The sequence below is a fragment of the Xenopus laevis genome, chromosome 2L (genome assembly GCF_017654675.1).
Source record: "Xenopus laevis strain J_2021 chromosome 2L, Xenopus_laevis_v10.1, whole genome shotgun sequence".
In the NCBI taxonomy this organism is placed as follows: domain Eukaryota; kingdom Metazoa; phylum Chordata; class Amphibia; order Anura; family Pipidae; genus Xenopus; species Xenopus laevis.
Genome location: NC_054373.1, coordinates 143,669,954 through 143,684,634, shown reverse-complemented (window position 1 = coordinate 143,684,634; position 14,681 = coordinate 143,669,954). Strand labels below are relative to the sequence as shown.

The following is a 14,681-nucleotide window of genomic DNA, read 5'->3' as shown; positions in this document are numbered from 1 at the left end:
TGATTTCTTATAAGTATTTGTATTGAGCATCTAGGGTACCCCCGGCCTGGAAGCTGTTTATTATCAGTTCTGAAATTCTTCCTGTCACCTCTGATTACATCACTTCCTGGTGCAGAGAGGAAGCAGCCATCACTAGAGTCTGTAAAATCCTCATCCATCCTTGTTTCCAAGCAGGCCTATCCAAGCATCGTTTGTACATTTGCATTTTGCCTTTATTATACTATGTGTATCATTATACTATGTGTATTTTACTGCTATGTGCATCCAGGTTGTAGTTTGTGACTCAATGTTTCCCTCCCAGCTGTAACTTGTGTAAAGGTGGCCACACACGGGCCGATAAAATCTGCCGACAGACTCGGCAGCTTATTGGCCTGTGTATGGAGCTTCCCCGATTGATTTCCGACTGAAAGTCGGTCAGACAACGATCGGACGGGACTATAAATCCTGTCGGATCGCGGCCACATCTGTCCTGCGATCCGACCGCCCGTTAGCCATCGTTAGGATCCGATCATTGGGCTCTAGGGCCCACGATCGGATCAGCCTGATATTGCCGACCTCAAGGTGGGCATATCAGGGAGAGATCCGCTCTTTTGGCGACATTGCCAAACGAGTAGATCTCTCCGTGTATGGCCACCTTTAGGCCTCATTAAAACTGTATTACGCATATCAGATGTTTATATATGTTTAATTGTATTTCACCTGTATCTTCTGTATCCATAGTGTATTCTGATACCACTGTATTATTTGTATGTACATTTCTACCTTCTTTTGATCATCATTAATCCAGAATGTATACAGTGTGGTGATTGAAGGGCGAGTAAACTGTCTGTTGATTCACTTCTCACAGTGACGGGGACAGGACACATATGATACATATATAGTTAATGTTAGACTTTGTGGTTATGTTCAAGGCAGAATAAACATTAAAGCACTTTAAAGCGGATTGTGTAATTATAACTATAATTTGCCTTTCCTTCCTAATGTATAAACAATGTATTGGGGAATAACCATCATGGCTACCTCCTCAGAGGTCACGTTCCAGTATCTTGCATTGAGCCAGGCAGTCTGCAGGTTTGGATATATGGCTTCCATCAATCTTTTGGTTTAAAGGTAGGGTATGAGCATGTGAATATCTTCTGATTTCAGAAGGTTACACAACAGTGTATTGGCAGACACTCAGTCTGTGTTGTATTATGTTATTTGCCTTTTTTTTTTAAATTGTTTTCTGTTCTTCAGCCTGTTATTGCCATGTAAAAGAAAGCACATGCAGTAGCACACTGCAACAGTCTGGCACATGCAGTTGGCAGCCATAACTTATGGGGGTACAGTTAACTCAGCACCTCCAGCCCACAAGTTTTCTATGTTAAAACGGTTTACAGGTTTGTATTTCTCAGTTAAAGAGCAGAACTCCGCAATCCGATGGGCTGGGTCGCGCTGCCAGGAAATGCAGGGACCAGTCGGAGGGGCAGAATATAATGTAAGTTAACGAAACTTTGCAGCTACAAACTATACAAGCATGCGGCTTTCACACACCACATCGGATCAGGGAGTTCTGCCCAAAGGGGTAAATATACCCCCTCTCCTATTTTGCAGGAGCTCAAACTCCTGGTTATCACACACCATTTTGTTTCCTTAGGTTCAGTCTCCTTACTAGGTCAGCAATAAATATAAAAAGCCACCCATTCCCAAAACCAGAATGTCCCTTTAATATTGGATTACAGCACTACAGGAATAACTTCATAATATACTTAAAGGGACAGGAGCCACATTCATGGTATTTGATTCCTGACAGAGCAATAGTACTACGACGCACCAAAAACAAATTCAGCTCTATGGCAACTGTGTATAATGGATTATAAACCTTTCTAGACTGTGTCATTTTCTTACTAATATATAAAAAAAATGTTTTGCTATGGTATATGAATGGAGAAGACATTATGAAAATGCTTCATCTATATCTGTAACTAGAGCCACCATTGCTGTGTAATGTTACCACCCTGAGGCTACCTTCCTATGCCCAGGCAACCCATTTTGTTGCACTGATTATTGCTTTGAATTGGATAGTACAACGCCAAAAGCTCTTGGAGCATATACTCCAAACGTATGGCGGCAATGTGAAAATGAAAACAGAAATGTACATATTGTAATGTTGTAAATAGAAAACTGAAACATGAACATTGGTGAAAGTTGCATCTTTGGACAAAAGCAATCAGGAACAGGGAACCGTCTGAAGGATGTTTAAAGGATCCTAGAGAAATGGGCAGCCCCAACTGCCATTTACAGTCAACTACGGAAAGCGCAATGTCACTCTTTGGTCCACATGCACATTTGCTTGGCAGAAGGAAGAAGACAGACTAGTTTGGCTCCAAATGTATATTACAATGCTTCTGTTCCTGAGCAGTAAGAAGTTGCAAAGTGAAATGTATACACTTCCAGTCAGAACAAAACAACATGTTGTGATGTGACCCTGTATTGGACACGGTCAGCCTTCTAAATTAACAAGCTAAACCAATGTCTACAAACATCCAAAAGGTAATTTGTGAAGTGGCTGCTGTTGGTTTCACCACTACTGGTGCAGAGTTCTTTCCCTCCATTATTCGGATTGACGGTATTGAGAATAGAAAGCACATCCGTCTCTATTACACTGTGTCCCCCACCAACAAAGGAGGAAACTGATGAAAGGTGTTTAGAGGAATGTAAAAGAGAAAGGGAATAAGAAAACCTTGCAGACACCAGTACAAAAACAAGGCACTTTGAAGAGTGAGGAAAGTGAAGGGTGAGGCACATATTATTTTATTATATATATCTATGTGTGTGTATATATATATATATATATATATATAAAATAATATGAGTCAAAAGTAATTGGGATTATTAACAGCAAAAAGAATAAATCCCAAATAACTGCAAAATACTATCTGTTGAATCTTCAAGTTTTACTAAACTAAATTAATTTAAGAAGCATTAGCAGCCAGGTATCCATGAACTTTGTTAGAGGGGACTACAAATGGAAACAAAATGCATTTGAGAGCATAGTCTAGCTGAAGCATGTGAGGTTCCATTCATTGCAAGGGATGAAAAACATTGTCTGCTCCATCTGCACTTATGGTATATTGCCTCAGCTAGCATATTCAATTCATCCCAGGTGGGGGAGGAAATCTTAGAAATATGGCAATGCAGAAATAATGCAGAAATTTGTCAAAGAGCTTACTGTTATATTGGAAGCAATGAAGTGAAAACTAAAGCAGCGAAAAGAACAGGTTCTGAAATATATGAGAAACAGACAAGGTAATGCAAGGTATATAGAGAAGACAAAGAAAAGAAAACAGTGGCATGGAACAGCTGGCTGTAAACGTTTCTCTGTTAATAACAGTTCTCTAAAGTCACTTTATGGAACTGTATATCGAAAGTGCGGGCTAGAGGATTGGTGCTCGTGCTGTTTCAGGATGCACTTGCTAAATTCACCCTCGGTTTGCGTTGCGGTAGTGCCTTGTTATCAGATTCTGTGACTTCTGTTTGGGCAGGCTCTGAAGTGGCAGTGGGTCCATTCATTCCAGAGGGGTGAGCAGATGTTCTACCACTGTGCTGGCGCGGGCCTTGTGATGGATAGCTCTGGTTTCGAGAGTTGGGATGATACCATGAAGCGTTACGGTTCCTGTTCCCATTATCATATCTCATGTTGTTGTAATAGTTTTGTCGTGGGCCTTGAGGTCTCAAGCCCTGCCCTTGTCTCTTATTCGTTGGAAAACCCTGAGAAGCAAATTTGAAAATGAAGAACAGGTTATATTGGGTTATTTTATTTTTTTAAATAAGGTCAATTATACTGATAGTACACAACACTACAATACCAAGAACATTTCTATTTTTCTTTACTGGATATCTAAATTTGCTACAATAAGATTTAACAGAAGAAAAACGATTTCTGAGGTTTCATACTTGTCTAGGTGGCTGGACTGGACGGGTGCCATAATGGTTGGTTGCTGTGTTAGCTTCTACTGCAGACGTAGGCTTCCTATTGGCTGAGGATATGTTGGAGGTTGATGAAAGCTCAGGAGTGGATGGAGCAGAGATGTCACTAGGAATTGTGAGAGAACAGCCACGAGAGCGAACAGAATAATTGTTCTTTGGGTGGGAAACTGAAAATACAATGAGTAAAAATAGTCACAATGAACATTAATTACTGCTAAACAGGTGATAATACTTTCAGCAACCACAAGGTTTGAATTCTTCCTACCATTTTGGCATAAATAAATAGAAACTATTTTGTTTGCTGCATGCAGCAAGTGGAAAACAAGACTTTGTCTATTTATTAACAGTCCCACAATCGTATGTGCGTTGACAGAGAATAACAGCACAGTGTGTGTGTGTGTGTGTGTGTGTGTGTGCGTTAGAATAAAGCATCCCTGGGCCAGCACTTCCCTTAGTGAAACAAGTGTATTTTATTTTCCACACATCACAGTGCTCCAACGTTTCGGTCACTCTTGGGCTCAAACATTTGGGACCTTTCCGAAACATTACAGAACTGTGATGTGTGGAAAATAAAAATACACTTGTTTCACTAAGGGAAGTGCTGGCCCAGGGATGCTTTATTCCAAACTTTGATTATATGATTGAGAATTGGCCGTGCACCCTTGAGATTGCTTTATAGAGATTATATTGTATTATATATACACACACACACACACACATAGCAGTGGTCTCATTAGTGATTGTCATTGGTGTATTATATATTAAATTCTAGGGATTTCATGCAAAAGAGGTGTGTCAAAATCTAAAAATGGCACCAAGAACAAATTTCCCAAGATTCAAAAGCTAATGAAAACCCCTTACAAAGGGCATAAGAGAAAGGCAGTTTCCCCCATGAAGGCACTGTTTTGTCTTCTAATAAATGTTGAAAAGAACAGATGATAGATCAGCAATAAAACCCAGAGTTTTACATGTCTATGATTTGCCTGGCAGTGCACTTGTCTACACGAAAGCTAGATGACATTATTATGCCAGTGCCCCAGCACCCATGTGTATAACAGGTAGGTGACCTCTGTAACTGCTCTCAGATATACAGCCCTTATATTGCCTTTTAAACTGGCTGAAAAGCAGTTTAAAAGTGAGAGAGTGAATGGTCCTTCCTACTAGAACTGGGCTGGTGCCTACAGTATTTTAGTTCTTTACTTTTTTATTCTTGGGGTCTCTGTTTTTATCTTTTTAAATATACAGGGGAGAATATGCAGATATAAATATGTGGGTGTCTCTGAAACTTCCAATGAAAGCAGGATCCTCGGATCTCTGCTAGAAGATAACTTCTAAAATAAAGTTATCAGTTTTAATAGAGACCTCTATACCCTGATAATATCTCCCCCTATCTTAATGGTGAGAGTGGTGTGTCACTTTTCCTGTACCTTCCCAGAAAACAAACGCCTAGCACTAGGATCAAGGGAGAATTCAAATTCAAACCTGAACTGTTCCCCACAGCTTTTAAAGGGGAGGTTCATTATTATTACTCTTATTTCTATTCAGACCCTCTCCTATTCATATTTTGACCCTAGCAACCATACTGTGGACATTGCAAACTGGAGAGCTGCTGAATAAAAAGCTAAATAACTCAAAAACCACAAATTAAAAAATTAAAACCAATTATAAATTGTCTCAGAATATCACTCTCTACATCATACTAAAAGTAGGGATGCACCGGATCCACTATTTTGGATTTGGCCGAACCCCTGAATCGTTGGCGAAAGATTCAGCCGAATACTGAAGCAAATCCTAATTTGCATATGAAAATTAGGGGTGGGAAGTGGAAAACATTTTTACCTCCTTGTTTTGTGACAAAAAGTTATGCAATTTCCCTTCCTGTCCCTAATTTGCATATTCAAATTAGGATTCAAATTCGGTTCGGCCAGGCAGAAGGATTCCTGGATCCCTAACAAAGTTAACTCGAAAACATGAGGTGCAAAGGTATTTATTTGTAGCAGATCGAATAGGTGAAGAAAGGGCACGTATGGGTGGTATGAAATGTCCAGACAAAGGAATAGGCAAATCTCAACAGAATTTACACAATGCTTAATATCATCATCATTGCGCATAACTATTTCATGGCACCCATGCCCCTAATATAACCGATTTGTTCTTCCTTTACGGAGGTACTTGCATCTACTTCTGAACCATTTGCCTAATTCTCTGAGCCAAAAGTCAAATGCTTGGAGCATTTGCAGACCCACAGAAAGGCTAATAATCAAAAGGGGACAAAGCTACAAAACAATAGACACATAAAAATAATGGTACTTAAAAAACCTGGCCTTCTGTTGGACAAGACTGAGGTGTCATAGTATTAATATATTACATACATAAGGATGATACGTGCTTACCTTGACCAAAAGACTCTACACTCTTTTTCAGGGTATCTAGATCTGCAGTGAAGCGAGCGGCTCGACCCAGTTCCTCATCATATTTCCTTTCACTAACAAAATGCTGAATTTAGAAAAAAATAAAGAAAGACTTTAGAAAAGTATTTAGAAAAAAATAAAGGCTTAATGCCAAACTATGCATATACGTTATTGCTTGCTTATGCAAGGACAGAAGACACCGTTTCTAACAGTACATTTTATAATTGATCACCAAAGCTTTGAATATTAAATTGAGGCATTTTGGGGAATTAAATACTTTTGTGGCATATTGATGTGAATATAAAAAAGTACCAAAAGAAACATGCTGAATTGCTGTATAAGTCAATGGGAGAGGTCCAGTGAGCAATTTGGAGATGTTTGCAGCCTTTTTTTGTATATAGACAGCACCATCCAAAGTAATTTTTCTTAAAATCCTTTATTTGAAGGGCTTCACCTCAGACAAGAATACAGTTCAGCAACGTTTCAGGCTTACACCAGCATTTCCTCAAGCTGGTGTAAGCCTGAAACGTTGCTGAACTGTATTCTTGTCTGAGATGAAGCCCTTCAAATAAAGGCTTTTTAAGAAAAATTACTTTGGATGGTGCTGTCTATATACAAAAGTTGCAAAATTTCGTCTGGAAGTGGCTGCCTGAGACGTGCACCTGATTGACATACTAATTCGTTGGTGAGTGCTGACTTTTTATCTACTGTGATGTTTGCAGCCTTCCTAACATTCGAGTTTTTTTTCCAGAGAAAAAAACTCAAATCGAGTTTGATCAAATTAATTTCTAATTAGATTCGAGTTTTAGACTCTGTAAAATTTGTCTGAGTTTAAGATATTTGATTTTTATAATACATGACAACACTATAAAAATGGAAATAAAAGCTAAAATCATACATGGGACACATTGCTCCTTGGTAGATCTAGTGATTTGGGATTTTTGAAACATTTTAAGTTTGCACACAATTTGCACAAAACTGTTTGCAGCTTAATTACCTTGATATCTGCTCGGAGTTCTGATAGCTTCTCTTCAGACATGCGCACAGCCACATCGGTCAGCTTCTTAAGCTCCTCTGCCTTTTTCTGTCGGCTGTCCAAGATTTCCACTACACAACAGGGTAACAAACAGAAACAGACTTGTTAAAAAATATCTTGTATTGAGAAAGTTGATAATATGGATTATGCATCTAAATGGAAATTTAGCAGCAAATCCCAACTATACTGCCTCATTACCGTACTTCCATATCCTAAACATATTAAAATATTTCCATGGTGCTTTATTTATAAAAGGGTTCTGGGGGTCATTTAGGTAAAATGGGTGCACTGATCAGATTTTTTTTTAAACTATACCTGCAGTAGAATGCTCAAAGCTAATTTGTTTGCTATTGTTCACTGCACTTGTAAAAATTAAGTATTGGAAATTCAAAAAAGGTGCAATTTCCTGGGTGGTGTCAATTTGTTTTCAATGAGGGCTGCCTAACAATTACATATTTTTTATCCCAAAAAAAACGCACCAGCCCTGGTTCGTTCACCTCTGAGTGTTATTCGCATAGTAATATCAGAAGTTTCCTGGACAGTAACAAGGGATTTCTTTTAAGCAAAAGGAAACAGCAGACTGCATGTCTGTCTCGCTTTTGGCGATATTATATCAGTTTATATATGATGACAAGTTAATGCTATATAGTTTCCAAACAATTAATAACTAACTGAAGACTTAATATCACTGCATTTAATACAATTAGAAAGTAACTATAATGTGAGATATTAAAAAGAGCACTTAGTAGCAACGATCATCAGGCCAATCAACAGAACATATTAGCCAAGAAAGAACCACTATAAAACAAAACTTTTTAAACTGCATGGCAGTGCTTACTTGCTTCTGCTTTAACCTTGTCCATTTCTGCAAGCAGTGCTACCTCCCGATCCATCATGCTGCAGCAGAGAAAAGCAGATAAGAGGTCAATTAGGGAGCACAATCACATTCTGTCACCAAAAGAAATAATTCCAAATACTTTTCTATGGTTTCCTTCCGACTTGGAATTAATTTGTTTATATAAACTACAGTAGAATTTCCAAAGCAACATTACAATTTCACCAGTGCAGCACATTACATTATATTTTCATTACTTTAAGGTCAAGAGCATTCTAGCATTCAAGCTCCTACGTGGCAGATGTCAGATTATTTAGCTGCAAAATGCCATTACTTTGTTTGATTTGTGTATGGTTTACTAGCAGGCAGGAGTGACTGTTTTTGGTACTGATCACTTTAAAGTCAGGACTGTAGTTTATAGTAGGAAATACCCAGGGTAATAGGTAAAATTCAAAGAATTCAGACTACTATTTCAGAGCTGGTAGCTACAATTTACTGGGTGGGCCAGGTGTGCACAGGTGATCACTATATCCTAATAAATGTACCACTGGATTGAGAGCGAGTCTAAGCAAAGACCAAGGCCTGCAAGGTATATGATATAGTGAATAAAGTACCCCTTCTTGTAAAATATAAGGATATTATAAGTTACCGAGCAGTTTCATGACCATATAAAAACACGAGGCCGAAGGCCGAGTGTTTTTATACAGGTCATAGAACTCCGAGGTAACTTCTAATATCCTCATATTTTGCAACTGGGGGTACTTTATTTATTATAATACACAAATTTAAGTGAGTCATGTGACAGAAATGACATCAGAACTCACCGTTTATAACTGATGACATCAGATCTCACTGTTTATAAGGATATAAAGCACTGCGTATCTTGACAGCGCTATATAAATAAATGATGATGATGATATAATTTACAAGATATTCATAGCTTTTGTGTATTATTTATATATATATATATATATATATATATATATATATATATATATATATATATATATATATATATATATATATATATATATATATATACACACACACACATACACCCCATCACCCCATTACTAAAAGGGAATTTTTTTTTTTATCTTTGTTAACAAAAATGTGATACTTTGAATCTAGGTAGAGAAAACAATGGCTTTCCCAGGCAGCGCTGGCAGATTTGCAATGAAAGTCATGATCCATGAACACATATCATTCACGTGTCGTGCACCCACAGAGAACAGGACATTGCCTATTCGTTAGGATTGTTACGTATCACTTCACTGGATGGGGCAACCAAGTCACAAGTAACTTTATTGCGCCTTGTTATATTCAGTTTCGTAGAATTAAAATTCACAAAACACCAGAGTCTGTTTAAGAGACGACCTCTTCAAGAAAGGTTTTAAAATTTAGGCAGATTTACTAAAGCCCCATTGTGGACTCCTGGATACCATCATCAGCTGTGATTTATTCAAGTTTTAACAGGCAACTACAACCTGCCTTAAAGAAAGGTCAACTTTAATTCAGATTCTATATATATTACTATATATATATATATAAGCTGTGCACCTTGCCTCAGCAAGCAAACCTATATTACAAAACAGAGCCTAATGATCTGCCCTCACTAACTTGTATTTCTGGAATACTGTACACTTAACCACCTCCTGAAATGAGAACAATGTACAAGCATTTGCTTCAGGAAAGGACCGAGCCAGAACAATCTTGCCGTTTTTTGTAATTTAAAAATTCAAGGGTATTTTGGGAAAAATGTAATCTCCTGGAAATCAGGCCCTGAAGAAGATAATAAATTTGTGATAATGAGCAGGGATATACTGAATCCAAGCCAATTTCTGCAAGGCAGAACCAAATCCCTGGACAACGGATATTGCAGCTAAATGCATGTAAGTAGCCGATGTGTTTAGATGCATTCAAACATGCATCTCAAACGTGTGCCAAACTGATAGAATGATGCCTGTGTGCAAGAGCCCTAAAAGAGAATTCCAAAAAGGAAAGTTGAGTTTTGGCAAAATTTGCTTTAGTCTAATGCCATCATGCCACAGTCACATTTAGAAGTAACACACAAACGCCCAGCACTGTTGAATGGTCTTGATTCACACGGGTGCTCCGTCACTGGCAACCACAAGATTAAATTCAATATGTAGAGTGAGTGAACCAAGAAAAAGCAGAATACCTGCTATTTAGTATTTATTGTGCATCCACACGACATGTTCGGGCAACAAGGGCCCTTTTTCAAGTGTGTACAAATTAAGTGAAAAAGTGCTTTAAAGGGTCAAACAGGAAGTCCCACCTGTGGTGGCGATGTAAGAAAATCCCTTGGACAACGGGAAGCGTATTGGATAAAAAGAATGAATACATTGGCTCCTGCAGGCTTGAATGATTTTTGGAGCTTTTCTCCCCTTTTATAGTTAGATTGTTTATGCATGTATCTCTTTCTTCACAGATATTGACCACAGCTTTGATTAGAATACATTGTTGCGAGTATTGGCTAAGGGTAAGACCTTTTGTAAAATGTGAGCAATTTATAAATAGCAACTATTGTACAGGCAGTTGAAACAAGGTAACCTTAGGGTATGCTCTTTCGATGAGCAGTTCCTACAAGTAATTCTCTATTGTTTTTATCTATATTTATGTGTAGTTTGACTTCACTTTTTCATGAAATCATTTGGGATGATTGTATTTTATTGGTTAACAAGTTTTGGCACTACGGATTGAGCCGGGAATTCTGTACAGTTACAAGAACTTTTATGATATTCTGGACTTTTTATACAAATTTTATACAGTTAATCTTATATTAATATACACTGTGCTAATATTTTAATTGTATTTAAACCTGATTGTAATACTCCACAGTGGTAAGGGTTAACTGTGGTTCACATCATTGATTAAGAGGTGAGACTTCCTGTATGACCCTTTAAAGCACTTTTTCACTTTGAAACACACTTGAAAAAGGGCCCATGTTGTGTGGATACTCAATAAATACTAAATAGTAGGTATTCTGCTTTTTCTTGATTCACTCACTTCATCATGCCAGAGACCTGATGAAATTTCCTTTATTAGTTTAATATAAAAATAAGAACCTTAATTATGTACCGAAACACACTGCTATTGTTTTCTCTGTGTACTCTGCGTATAAAAGGGCAGATAAACACACTTTCTGGAATGGCGTTGCTGTGAAATCCGGTCTGTAGCGCAAGCAAGAGTAATTCCGTTGCTGTTTATTGAAGGAGGTTCCAGCTGGCACCAATCCAAAGCAGCTGGGAGAAGTTCTGCATTCTCCTCCACCATACGGATCTGAGATTCCCGGTTCACATTCACAGTACATGCGTTTGCGCACCGAAAATGAGCCTGCCATTTAGGCAGTCAAATATAAACTGAATACACTAGTCTTTTGGCCAGTCTATAGCCTTTAACAGCAAAGCTTGATGCTGTAAATACAGTTCAAAGACAGGCACATTGGACTGTTCCTTATAAAAAACAAACAAAGTATATACTGAAGTAGTAATGGCCTTGCAATACTCAGAATTACAAGAAGCCTCCTTCCAAGTACTGTCAAAGCCACTTCGTCATTTGCAAATATTGGGGTAACAGTGAGTAATACATAAAGCTTGTGAACAGACATTGATAAAAAAAAAAAAAAAGTAAATCTTTGCACAGTTTGACCACCTACGAATGGGGCCAAAATGGATGGTTCGTGGGCCTATTAAGGCAGTCACCTCACTATGCTTATGCAGTCCTCATCCAGTGGAATTTTTAAACCTGCCCAATAGATATCTGTCTGATTTTGTGTCAGATGTCAGTTGGCCTGGTAGATGGAAAGTGCCTAAACAAGACTAATGCGTTGTGATTTTGGTCTGGAGGATCATTCCTCAAATATACAAATAACCACTTATAAGTTGATTTCTTGCTGTGTGTATCCAGGCTGTGTGGCAAAACCTTGACTGCAGCCTTGCTTATACGAGTTGTTCTCTGTGGCTGGTTAAATAATGATTTAGCCTTATAAATCTTTGAGGTTTGCATATGTGTTTTTCAGGTTCATTTACATGTTGGTATCAGTTTGACTTGAGCCCAGGTGTTCTCTGTAGAAGAGAAGTAATTGCCACTAGAACAGGAGCCAAGCGGGATGACAGTTACTTCATGTGGGCTATAATCTTTTAGGTCTTGGCCGTCCAACAGAGGCCCTTGGTCCAGATGTGGCTTCTCCAGGGCTCTAGAGACTTATTTGTATGGCATCATTAACTAAATTTAACCTGGCTCCTTGAACATGCCCATTACACAAGTTGGACAGCACTGTTCTAGGTGATACAACGAACAATGCTTTAGCATTTCCAGTCTAAGGACACCTTGTAAAAAATACCAAATTAATTACAAAAAGGCCCCTCAAGAAAAATTTTTATTAAAGGGATCCTGTCATCAGAACGCATCAGGTAATAGTGCTACTCCAGCAGACTTCTGCACTGAAATCTATTTCTCAAAAGAGACATTTTGTCAATTTCCCAGCTCCCCCTGGTCATGTGACTTGTGCCTGCACTTTAGGAGAGAAATGATTTTCTGGCAGGCTGCTGTTTTTCCTTCTCAATGTAACTGAATGTGTCTCAGTGGGACATGGGTTTTTACTATTGAGTGTTGTTCTTAGATCTACCAGGCAGCTGTTATCTTGTGTTTACGGAGCTGCTATCTGGTTACCTTCCCATTGTTCTTTGTTTGGCTGCTGGGGGGGAAAGGTAGGGGTGATATCACTCCAACTTGCAGTACAGCTGTAAAGAGTGATTGAAGTTTATCAGAGCACAAGTCACATGACTTGGGGCAGCTGGGAAATTGACAATATGTCTAACCCCATGTCAGATTTCAAAATTGAATATAAAAAAATCTGTTTGCTCTTTTGAGAAATGGATTTCAGCGCAAAATCAGTATCCTTTTAATACTCTCCCAGAACACTGGGTTCATTTATGTCTAGTAGTGCATGGCTTGCACCCACCTATGGAATGGCTCATGTCTACGGTTGCCACGTTGCCAGTAAAAATGACGCTCAATGCTAATGTTATTAATAGGGAACGAAAAATAAAAATATGGGAAGGACATAATTTTTTTTTTCCAGGAAAGGGGGCAACTTAACTCATGTTTCACCAAAGTGCCAACCCTAACATGATGAGAGAGTGTTATCCTCCAACAGCAGGTACAAAGACTTATACCTACTAACAGTAGGCCCAATCACTACAGCATGACCTGAGAAAATAGAGCATTACAGGTTCCATATATACTTTGCAGCTTGCATCACTATAGTAACTGAGCCATCAAGACTAAACTTCTTTGATAATAAGCAGCAGAATTTCATGGAAATCTGGGGTTAAAGTCCTCACGTTTTTGTTGTGCTTTAACATTCTACAGTTTACCTTGTCAGTATGAAGAGGTGGAGGGTATTACGGGTCAGAAACACTCCCTTATAAGATCAAATCCTACTGTAACAAGTGCGTGAAACAAAAACAGCCGAAGGTCAGGCTTCCTGAGTCACTCACAGCACACGGATAGAAAGAAACGAAACACAGAAAGGCAGAACAGAAACAGCTTTACTTATAGCTGACCATTAGGAACAAAGGGCCACTGTATTATTCACTTTCTATTTTATCTTTGTGTATGCCTAATGGAAATATTAAAGAGGTAAACATATATTTATTTTACTTCAGGCTTTCTTGTCTCAATTCTAGAAGTGTTAATAATTTGTCTTGAATTTTTAATGCACTCCTTCTTGGAGATTTTTTTTCCAGATTTAAAAAAAAAAAAAAAATGCTGGGAAGTGTCTAAGAACAAGTGTATATTACCAACTGCTGCAGTTATAACCCCTCCACAAAAACAGCAATTGCTGCCTTATGATATCCAGCTACCTAGCCAGTCTGGTATGTTGGTTCTTTTTTTGTATGTTTATTGCTTAGGAACCCTGTGTAGTCCAGTTTGCAAGAAGTTAGCAAAAGACCAAACTCTGTTGCTATTTCATTACTTAAACCCAGCCTATTGATCCATACCAGCTCTGCAGCTCAGAGAAGGTTTGCTTCATCTTCTTAATAGAGGCATCCATTTCTTCCTTCACCACTATGCGATAACGGGCAAGAGAAACGGAACACCGCTGAAGGTCCTTCACCGACCTCTCTATATTGGAGCCTGTAAAATAAAAAAGTAGTACTGACATGGATAAAGCAATCCTAATGTGCTGCCATGCAAAGGTGTTTTTGGGTGTATTGCCTTGCAAAGAGATATTCAATGGGCAACCAAATGCCCCATCTGCCTTTCCTCTTATAGCTATACACCAGTGTTTACGTTACCCAAAAGGATGTCTAATATGCCGTATCCGAGGAGGGGAACAAAAAAGTCCTATTCATGAAGTTTTGAAATATTAAACTTTTTACTTGTGAATATTTTCATGGTG

At 38.4% G+C, this 14,681-nt stretch overlaps 1 protein-coding gene across 3 annotated transcripts in view; it reads right to left on the bottom strand.

Annotated features, from left to right (window-relative positions):
• Positions 1-1,682: 1,682 nt before the first annotated feature.
• Positions 1,683-14,681, bottom strand: part of spats2.L (spermatogenesis associated, serine rich 2 L homeolog) — a 66,792-nt gene continuing 53,793 nt past the window's right edge. For 2 of the 3 annotated variants that reach the window (XM_018245137.2, XM_018245138.2), the window contains 6 exons: positions 14,281-14,416; positions 8,255-8,313; positions 7,378-7,487; positions 6,363-6,465; positions 3,937-4,136; positions 1,683-3,750 (listed from right to left, as the gene is read on the bottom strand). In XM_018245137.2, coding sequence (XP_018100626.1) covers positions 3,442-3,750; positions 3,937-4,136; positions 6,363-6,465; positions 7,378-7,487; positions 8,255-8,313; positions 14,281-14,416 — 917 coding nt within the window. In that variant the 3' untranslated portion in view covers positions 1,683-3,441. 3 annotated transcript variants of the gene reach the window in all.